At 40.9% G+C, this 11,398-nt stretch overlaps 1 protein-coding gene across 1 annotated transcript; it reads left to right on the top strand.

The window, feature by feature from the left end:
- The first annotated feature begins 1,001 nt into the window (after positions 1-1,001).
- On the top strand, positions 1,002-7,856 carry slc10a3 (solute carrier family 10 member 3). The gene has a single exon (XM_043706721.2). The coding sequence runs from the start codon at positions 2,600-2,602 to the stop codon at positions 3,980-3,982; it is 1,383 nt and encodes a 460-aa protein (XP_043562656.1). The 5' UTR covers positions 1,002-2,599; the 3' UTR covers positions 3,983-7,856.
- Positions 7,857-11,398: the final 3,542 nt, after the last annotated feature.

Raw genomic sequence — 11,398 nt, 5'->3', positions numbered from 1 at the left:
GCACCAGATCCAATGTGGCCTCCCCTCTTGTCGGCCCTTTGACATACTGTGTCAGGAAACCCTCCTGTACACATTGGACAAAAATGGATCCATCAGACGGACTAGAGTTATAGCATTTCCAGTCAATGTTGGGGAAGTTAAAGTCCCCCATAATGAGCACCCTGTTCCTTCCACTCCTACCCAGAATAATTTTGCTAATCCTCTCTTCCACCTCCCTGGACCTCTGCAGTGGCCTATACAAAAACTCCCAGCATTGGAGTTTCCTGTTTCTAACCTCAGCCCACATTACCTCAGCAGACGAGTCCTCACCAAATGTTCTCTCAGCCACCGTTATACTATCCTTGACTAACAAGGCCACACCTCCCCCTCTTTTACCGCCTTGCCTGTTCTTAATGAAAGATTTTGTGATTGCTCTGTGCTGTGATTGTAATCCTTAACTCTTTCCTTTATTCTGTAAACTAACATAAATAACGTCTTTATTTTATGTATTTATTTATCTCATACCATTTTAACATTAAAGATACACAGTTGAATATGCTAAAGCTAGTTTTTGTGCATTTATTCATATTGAGAAGGGAGATTTGACTGTATCAGAGTCAAGTTTGGATAGTACTGACGCTAGTCTTGAGTTTTGATAATGATTTTGGTGTCCATTATTTGGGTCTCTAGATGTGTCCCACAAATCTGATAAATTAAGTTGATAATAGGGAGGGCAAAGGAGCATCAGGGCCATTAGAGACTAATGTGATTAGTAACTGGTCTCATTAACAACAGAAGTATAAAGAAAGAAACAGGAACAATGGTAGGAGGAAATTGTGACTTAGAATCAAAATGCGGACCAGAGAAAAAACATAAAACTGTATTGAAAATGGTTAAAAATCACACAGCACCAGGTACATGACTAGCTACCTGATGAAGGAGCAGCGCTGCAAAAGCTTGTACTTCCAAATAAACCTGTTGGACTACAACCTGGTGTTGTGTGATTTTTAACTTTGTCCACTCCAGTCCAACACCGGCACCTCCATATTATGTCATGAAAATAGAAAACAAAGGAACAGAAAATAAGATGATGAAAAAATATGAACTTAAGTTTAGAAATCCCTAACCACAATTTACTGCCTGAAGAAATGATATTCTACAAATGGAATTGTTTCCTTTCCCAAAGTGAGAAAAGGTGGAGATGGGACCAAGGGAGTTGGTTTGCAGAGAATGGGGTTGGTTTCAGTAGATTGAATGAGGATTCCAGATGTTAACGTTATAAATTCCCATTTCTTACAGTTTCTGGTTCAAACATTTCTGAACTGACGTTAATCGAAAATATTTAACTGATGGAAACGCATTGAGATACTATGTTCCAGTAAATTCTAACACAGAGAGCATGCTGGCAAATTTTGGGCAAAATCTAACTATCTATAATTGACAGAAGTAGAAGACTTCCATACGAATTGCAATTCCAGGTCGTATAAGGTCTGTCTGTCTGTAAAAGCAAGCGATATGCAGGAAATGGAATGAAAAACCAATCACTCTGTCTAGTCAGTCTTCAGCTGTAAGTCGCCTCAGCTTTCCTGTCAAATAAACAATTGGCAACGAGGATTGTCTAAACCAGAAAAAACGTTATCGGAGATTTGAATATCTCAGTCACCTTCAACTTGAACTATGAAATCAAAATCTCACTTTTGAGTTTATTTTTGGATAATACAACTATAACCACCAGCTGAGTGTTCTCTTTCAGAACCGCAGCGGCGCTACATAGAATAAAGCCAACCTTCCAATTGTCTGTAGAATTCTACTTTGTGAGGTTCAGCCCTGAAGACCTAATGGAATCTATCATATCACATCATAGAATAGGAGACAAAAGCCGCAAACAGCAGACTTTGTGAGTTAATGTCTGCCAGTGATATTGAGGATTGAGGCTTCAGTCTGACGAAACTGGAGGTGGGTTCTGTATTGAACCGGATAACAACGAAACTCAGCAACATCACCGCCCCACGATTGGGAAATGATTGTGCAGAAACGCCCGGCAGTTGCCCTGATATGAAAAGCGGCTTTCGTTGAGTCGATGCCGAAGAAGCGTCAACAAATGTGGGAACGCGCTAATCGCTTGATTGCGAACAAGGAGAGAGAAATTGTCAATTCGTGAAAACCCGAGGGGAACCTAAGACGGGGAAGGGAGGGGAGAGGAGAGGAGGCGTCATTTGAAAGACTGACACGACTATTTATCTGCTGGAGCCTGGTCACTTTACGTCAGTACAGGTATTTGGGTTAGTGTTGAGAGTGGGTGGGGGTTTACTCAGCAGCACGGCAATGTTCTGACATTTACCCACTGACTGACAAAGTGAAAGTACAGGGGAAGCTGTGCCGGAAGGAAGTTCTCTGGGGCGGCGAGACGCACAGACGCTACCGGTAAACGGGAGGCTGCGGTATGTCCGGAGACAGGGTACTGGCCTCCCGGCACCGGGGTTCAGCCTCTCCACCCGCTCGAATGCGGCTGCGACTCGGCCGATTGTGAGCGCTTCCCTCTCTGGAGTGAACGGCGGCTGCTGCTTCTTGCCTTTTCTCGGGGGCCGGACTGACGCAGCGGAAAGTTGGTGGTGGGGGAATGTGTGACCGCTCCATGTTGTTGTGGATGGCCAGTGTGCAGCCGGCGCTGCTCCTGCTGCTGCCGCTCCTCAGCGGCGTTTACTGCCTTGTGGATTCCAACAGCTCGACCCCAGCACTGTACTACGTGACCATCGGAGACGGCACCTCCACTGAATTTGAGTTTCCCGAAAACACCAAAGGCATCATTGTGGTTTCCAGTCGCTACAGCAGCGCCGAGGAAAAGGATGGTAGTAAACTGTTCGTTCAGTCTCTGGACCCAGATGTCCTCACCATCATTAACGTCAGTGATGCTGAAACCATAGGATTTGTGAAAAGTTACATTGTCAGCATCAAATCCGGACTGGCTGGGACCGCGCCTCTCTTAATCCGCCTTCTGGATGTCACTAGGGTTGAGCCATTCACTGTGGAAGAGCGAAAAGATTATATTATTAAAGTGTCTCCCACTGATGATGATCCAGGTTCAACTAGTTTGGCGCATTTCTCTCAGAACCCCCTCCTTTATTTCCTTCTGCCTTTAGTTTTTATAAACAAGTGTGCGTTTGGTTGTAAAGTGGAGTTAGCAGTCCTGCGAGGTCTTCTCAAACAGCCACATCCTGTCATTCTAGGAGTGATTGGGCAGTTTCTGTTGATGCCATTATATGGATATACTTTGTCCAAGGCCTTTTCCCTTCCCAAAGCTCTTTCCCTCGGGCTGATAATAACTTGCTCTACCCCTGGAGGAGGTGGAGGTTACCTCTACAGTCTGCTTCTAGGAGGGGATGTGACCCTTGCTATTTCCATGACCTTGATCTCGACTGTAGTCGCAACTGCTATGATGCCACTTTCATCCACCATTTATACCCATATTCTCAATGTTCATGAAACACTGCATGTCCCATTTACTAAGATCCTTGTGACATTGCTGTTTATTGCTATTCCCATTTCAACTGGAATGTTGATAAAATATAAATTGCCACGACTCAGCAAGTTCTTACTTTTGCTCATTCGACCCCTCAGTTTCCTGTTAATTATTGGAGGACTCTTCATGGCTTACCAGATGGGAGCAGCCATACTTTGCAATGTTCGTAAGGAAATAATTGTTGCTGGAGTTGCTGTTCCTGTGTTTGGATTGCTTATTGGATATCTCATGGCTTATTGCTTAAAATTACCTGTTCCTTTATGCAAAACAGTCAGCATAGAGATTGGAGTTCAAAATAGCCTGCTAGCCCTTGCAGTACTCCAGTTGTCCTTCCGTCGCATTGAAGCAGACTTTGCCTCGCAGGCCCCATTTATAGTGGCTCTGAGTAGCACTTCAGAAATGCTGCTACTTGTGATCCTTCATCTTCTCTACAAGACTCTCAGGCCACATCCAGTCTCTGAAGGAAATGACTTGAAGTCCTGATCTCTTTGAGTTTGCTCAAAGGAAATGAATTACCTGCACTGCAACATATTTGAATATTTTTGTACTGAGCAGTTTTCCAAAATGAGTATGTGTGGCTACAGCAGCAATTTGGTATGTTTACATGGTCTTTTGAAATGAGCCACCATGTTGCTTTTCTGCTGACCATGAATGCACTGCATTTCAATTGCTGAATGGCTAGTGCAGTAACGTACAGCCTTTGCTTTGCATCAGGTATTGGATTTCAGTGGAATTGACAATTATGTGACCTCATTTCTTCTAGAAACTTAAATTGCTGCAAATTTTTTTGATAGTTTATACCATCTGCAATAAGAGTTGTTGCCTCTTTTTCTCATTATTTCAGATGTATAATATCTGTTGAAGGGGACAGTTTCCACCATGTTATTTTTTGGTTTTAAAGAGGCTTCGATGTATTTAAATATTTCCTAGTTGGAACTCAGTGTTTAAACCTTTGATTACTACTTAAGAGACATTCTCTTGACCAGGCTTGTTGTACAGAAATACTTCTTTATATGGCAGTATATATTCATTGAATAAACTAAATTGGTGGTTCTGAGCAGCATTCCCTGTTATGTTTTATTAGTTGGAATTCTGTGCAACACCTTTTTTTTGTGACCTGCAGTATGTTCTATATGTAATGTGCACTGTTTTTGTAACATCAGACATCAGTAACAATGCAGATAGACTTTTAATTTGAAAAGCTAAAGTAAGAATAAACTAATTTTCAGACTTTGGGTACTTACTTGATTTTAAAGATATGTATACTTGATCTATTTGGACAGTGATGAAATAAGAATGGCCTGCATGATGTCATGCTGAAAAAATTTAATTTCAATGAACATCCATAGTAAATCCCAATAATTGCACCCTCTGTAATTTTAGTTTTCATTTGTTTTTAAACTTCAGGGTAAATATCATAACACTGAAGCTAAATGATGATCCAATCAATTGATTATTGAATGATCGAGCGGTTCAGGGGGCCAAGTGGCCCATTCCTGATCCTAATTACAACTTCCATTAAAAGAAATGCCTTTTCTAATGTTGTCTCCCTTTAGAATTTGCTTCTCTGTTTACAGCATTATCAATAAATCCAATATCTGCACAGTAGTAATACTAACTAACCTCTCTTGAAATGGACAGAAGTGAGCCAATCGTGGTAGGGTGAAAGGAAGGGCTGGTGGGTGTAGGGAAAGCTGGCGACTAGAAAAATTGAGACTATAATCAAGTATTAACAGGAGAAATCGAATTAATCAGAGTATAAAGGCAGTAGGAACATTGTTAAGACGGAAAATCAGGAGGGCAGAAAGGGGTCATGAGATAGCTTTGGGTTATGTGGTTAAGGAGAATCCAAAGGGATTTTTATAAATACATTAAGGACAAAAGAGGAACTAGGGACAGAATAAGGTCCCTCAAAGATCAGCAAGGCAGCCAATATGTGGAGCCACAGGAGATACTAAACGAGTATTTTGCATCAGTATTTACTGTGGAGAAGGACATGGAAGATATAGAATGTGGGGATATAGATGGTGACATCTTGAAAAATGTACATATTACAGAAGAGGAGGTGCTGTATATCTTGAAATGTATAAAAGTTGATAATTCCCCATGACTTAATCAGGTCTAGCATAAAACTCTATGCGAAGCTAGCAAAGTCATTGCTGGATCCCTTGCTGAGATAATTGTATCATTGATAGTCACTAGTGAGGTGCCGGAAGACTGGAGGTTGGCTGATGTGATGCCGCTTTTTAAGAAATGTGGTAAGAAAAAGCCAGGGAGCTATAGACCAGTGAGCCTGACATCGGTGGTGGGCAAGTTGTTGGAGGGAATCCTGAGGGATAGGATTTAGAGAGGCAAAGACTGATTAGGGATAGTCAGCATAGCTTTGTGCATGGGAAATTATATCAACTTCACAGAGTTTTTTTTGAAGAAGTAACAAAGAGGATTGATGAGGGCAGAGTGGTAGACGTGATCGATATAGACTTCAGTAAGGTATTCGACAAGGTTCCTCATGGGACACTGGTTAGCAAGGTTAGATCTCATGGAATACAGGGAGAACTAGCCATTTGGATGCTTAACAGGCTCAAAGGTAGAAGACAGAGGATGATGGTGGAGGGTTGCTTTTCAGACTGGAGGCCTGTGACCAGTGGTGTGCCAAAAGAATTAGTGCTGGGTCCACTGCTTTTCTTCATTTATGTAAAATGATTTGGATATGAACATAGGAGGTATAGTTCGCAAGTTTGCAGGTGACTCCAAAATTGGAGGTGTAGTGGTCAGCAAAGGAGGTTACCTCAAGAGTACAATTGGATCTTGATCCGATGGGCCAATGGGCTGAGGAATGGCAGGTGGAGTTTTAATTTAGATAAATGCAAGGTGCAGCATTTTGGAAAAGCAAATCCGAGCAGAACTTATACATTTAAATGGTAAGGTCCTGGGGTGTATTGCTGAACAAAGAGACCTTGGACTGCAGGTTCACAGTTCCTTGAAAGTAGAGTTGCAAGTAGATAGGATAGCGAACAAGGCATTTGGTATGCTTTATTGGTCAGAGTATTGAGTATAGGAGTTGGGAGGTCATGTTGCACTGTACAGGATGTCAGCTAGGCCACTTTTGGAATATTGCATGCAATTCTGGTCTCCTTCCTATCGGAAGGATATTGTGAAACTTGAAATGATTCAGGAAAGACTTACAAGGATGTTGCCAGGGTTTGAGGATTTGAGCTATAGAGAGGCTGAATATGCTGGGGCTGTTTTCCCAGAGCATCGGAGGCTGAGGGGTGACCTTTATAGAGGTTTATAAAATCCTGAGGGGCATGGTTAGGATAAATAGACAAAGTCTTTTCCCTCGGGTAAGGGAGTCCAGAGCTAGAGTGCATAGGTTTAGGGTGAAAGGAGAAAGATATAAAAGGAACTTAAGAGGCAACTTTTTCACACCAGAGGCTGGTGCATGTATGAAATGAGCTGCCTCCGGAAGTGGTGGAGGCTGGTACAATTACTGCATTTAAAAGGCACCTAGATGGCTATATGAATAGGAAAGGTTTCGAGGGATATGGGCCAAGTGCTTGCAAATGGGACTAGATTGTGTTAGGATATCTGGTCGGCATGGTTGAGTTGGACCGAAGGGTTTGTTTCTGTGCTGTACATCCGACTCTGTAATTGCCCCCTTTTTCTTTTTTTTTCTTTCCCTAGCCCTTAAGACTAATTACACTGTTCCTACCAATCTATCTTGATTGAAATCCACTACCTCCCCAAAGATATAAGGGAAGTTGCCTGCATATATTTAAACTCTAACTAATACTCCATTTTGTATATATATGTTTTTTTTTTACTATTTGTTCTGCTTTAATGCTTAAAAACAGGCTAGACTTGAAAACAGCAACTGCATCTACATGTTCAAGGTTAACATATGCCACCATTTTTAAAAAAAGTTGGTTTGATAGTGTTTAGAATTAATGTAATTGATAAATTAATCAGAAGCATGATGAGCTATTACCTAATGCATTGCCTGAAAGGGTGGCAGAAGCAGATTCAATGTTAACTTGCAAAAGACAATTGGATCAACAGTTCAAGGAAAAAAAAAAGAACCTGTTGGGGAATGGTTTAATTGAGTAATTTTTTTTTGCAAAACACTGGCATGATTACCTGAATAGTAGTCTTTTTGCAGTATCATTCTGACTTTGTTACTTCTAATAATGGTAACCTGATGGAGCTTAATTAAGTTTCCTAAATCTAAGCTTTTTTTTGTGTGTGTAAATTCATATGAGAGAACTTCCTATGTTATGCCAAGTTTCTATACATAACTTTCTCCTTTTTTATAAAAGTCTGCAATAAAGTACCAATAAACTTAGTTATTTAAACCAAATTGTATGTAATCATTGTAATAGTAGTGAATTCAGGCTCTGTATTTAATGGAGCTAATTTACTTAATTATAGTATAAAATAGTATTGGCAAAGGGTTACAGCACTGTTAACCATTTTTTGTCTATTTTAAACAGATGTTGAAGGTAAGTTGAAACTTTTTAAGAGAAGTAGAAGAGCCACTTCAATATATTGGTTTCATACATATGTTCATAATCAGGCACCACACTAATTACATGCTTGATTTGAGTGCAAAAGCAAATAAACCAACCAAAATAAAGTCAACATCATATTGTTCAGCTGCATGTAAAGGCTTCTGTTGTGGGAAGAAGAGTAAATTTAGCTAAAGAGGGATATAGTCATGAAATAGCTGGTTGTTTAAAGCAGATAAAAACCTCTGCTGTGGGGTCACGGTAGCTGGGGTTTATGCTTTCAAGTCTGTCTTTTCAATTTAAGCACATTCAACACTTTTTTTTCTACTGGTGATCCCTGACTCAAGACAACTGGAGGTTTAAAGCATTGGTAAACCCATATTATATACTTTGTCATGCAAAATGATGAATGCCACCAGTCATGTTTGAAAGGAAGTATTTTTATATGCTATTCACTAAAATGATGTCTTCATTTCACTTTTCAAAATATAACCTTGCAATTTTTGCCCATAGGAGCAAGTGAAACAGATTATGATGCTGTATTGTTGGGACAAGAAACCTAATTTTAGCTTAACCAGAGCAATGCTATCAAATGCTACAATTTTTACCACTTCTTGGTATCACTGCTTTCTTCTCATACTCTTTTCCACTTGGTGATTGGTTGCAGTATACAGTTTTGCCCTTCTGAATTGGCAAAAATAAATACCTGCAGTTTTTTTTTTCCTTTAATCTTTCTCAGTTCTTCCTGGAAATTCCTGTCTCTGCATTGATCAATGATTCAAACCATTTGACTAAGTCCCCACAGCAGATGAGTGTTCTAGTTTACCTCTCATGTAAATCTATTTGTTTCTAGTTCATGCATACATTTGCTGTCCTTTCTTTTCAGAGTTTATGCTAATACGGAGTATATAATTGTCTCCTGTCAATATTGGAAAGTACCTTTTACCAAATGAGCTCCGTATCAATGTTTAGTTTTAGTTGTATAGGCAAATAATTCTGCATTTGGAATGCCCCATTACTGATGGACAATAATTTATCTTTTTTCTCAGCCTGGTTGAAAGAAAGATGCTAACCAGTATGATTGAAGTCTCCTTACTCATCTTCAAACAGTGCTAATGATTATTAATCATGTGACTCATTTAAGACAAACAGCTCTGACATTACAAATCAATTATTATAGATGCCTCCATGGATGCTGCATGACTTGCTGACTATTTCTAGTGTTTCAAGCATCTTCTGATTTTTGTAGTTCAGCTCAAACTTTAACATCTTAGCTATGTTTAAACATATTATTTCAAACAACAAACATGGAATTATTGACTACAATTAGATCTCCTTTTGGAAAAAGGAGAGTAAAGAAAGATATTAAATTCCTAACCTAATCTAGGAATGCACAACCAACTAAATCAAGCTCCTCTTAATTAGAATGTATTTCTTTTTCACAAGGGGCCAGGGGGAGAAACTAGAGCCAAGGTGGTTAAGTGAAGTTTAGATCGTGGTTAATTTGTATCTCTTTGCATTAAAGGCTTGAGGGTGTGTGACTGAGTCTTATTCGCAATATTAATTGGCTGGATCTACAAGCAAGTGGCAAGGGTGGAGAACCAATATAGCACACAAGCAAAATCAAAGTTTGTGAGAAGATTTGTAGCTCGGGTGCTCGTTGTTGTGGTTCTGTTCGCTGAGCTGGGAATTTGCGTTGCAGACGTTTCGTCCCCTGTCTAGGTGACATCCTCAGTGCTTGGGAGCCTCCTGTGAAGCGCTTCTGTGTTGTTTCCTCTGGCATTTACAGTGGTTTGTCTCTGCCGCTTCCGGTTGTCAGTTCCAGCTGTCCGTTGCAGTGGTCGGTATATTGGGTCCAGAACGATGTGCTTATTGATTGAATCTGTGGATGAGTGCCATGCCTCTAGGAATTCCCTGGCTGTTCTCTGTTTGTTTGGCTTGTCCTATAATAGTAGTGTTGTCCCAGTCGAAGTCATGTTGCTTATCATCTGCGTGTGTGGCTACTAAGGATAGCTGGTTGTGTCGTTTTGTGGCTAGTTAGTGTTCATGGTGCCTCACAATACACATCACATTCAACAACCAAATATATGAACAAATCAACGGCACACCCATGGGCTCACCCATCTCTGGACTCATAGCAGAAGCGGTAATGCAAAGATTAGAACAAACAGTCTTATCGCAAATTCAACCAAAACTCTGGGTCAGCTATGTGGATGACACCTTTGTAATCATTAAAAACACAGAAATAGAGAACACACACCGGATCATCAACGCCACATTCACAGGAATCCGATTCACTAGAGAGGAAGAAAAGGACAACCAACTCCCATTCCTAGACATGATGGTACAGAGGACACCGAACGGAGAATTCACCACAAAGGTATACAGGAAAGCCACACACACACACAGACCAAGTCCTGAACTACGAAAGCAACCACCCCAACACACACAAAAGAAGTTGCATCAAGACACTGTTCAAAAGGACCACAACACACTGCAGTACACCAGAACTACATAAAGAGGAAGAAGAACACCTCTACAATGTATTCGCCAAAAACTGATACCCCTGCAATTTCATCAACAGATGCCTAAGGGAAAGGCAACGGAATGAGGACATGCCGCAACCTAAAGGACTAGCCACACTACCATACATCAAGAGCATTTCCGAACTGACAGCCAGACTACTGCGACCACTATGACTTATAACAGCACACAAACCAATAGCCACTCTCAGACAACAACTCACCAGAACGAAGGACCCGATACCCAGCATGAGCAAAACCAATGTAGTGTACAAAATCCCATGCAAGGACTGCACTAAACACTACATAGGACAAACAGGAAGACAGCTAACGATTCGCATCCATGAACACCAACTAACCACGAAACGACACAACCAGCTATCCTTAGTATCCACACACGCAGAGGACAAGCAACATGAGTTCGACTAGGACAACACTACTATTATAGGACAAGCCAAACAGAGAACAGCTAGGGAATTCCTAGAGGCATGGCATTCATTCACAGATTCAATCAATAAGCACATCGATCTGGACCCACTATACCGACCACTGCAACGGACAGCTGGAACTGACAACCGGAAGGGGCAGAGACAAACCACTATAAATGCCGGAGGAAAGATCACAGAAGCGCTTCACAGGAGGCTCCCAAGCACTGAGGATGTCACCTAGACAGGGGACGAAACGTCTGCAACACAAATTCCCAGCTCGGTGAACCGAACCATAACACAAGCAAAATGTCTAGAGTAAAGCATTCAGCTGTTGTGGAATTTTAAAGGCAGAAAGCTCAATCAACATTTTAAAATATTTATAAATGTATAGTTATTAGTCACTTGGATGTTCAGACTCACATTTTAGCCAGGACCATTCAGGAC

The sequence above is a fragment of the Chiloscyllium plagiosum genome, unplaced genomic scaffold, assembly GCF_037043375.1.
Source record: "Chiloscyllium plagiosum isolate Xiang-an unplaced genomic scaffold, Cpla_swu_hap1 HiC_scaffold_17, whole genome shotgun sequence".
NCBI lineage: Eukaryota > Metazoa > Chordata > Chondrichthyes > Orectolobiformes > Hemiscylliidae > Chiloscyllium > Chiloscyllium plagiosum.
This window is presented reverse-complemented; position numbering and strand designations above follow the sequence as displayed.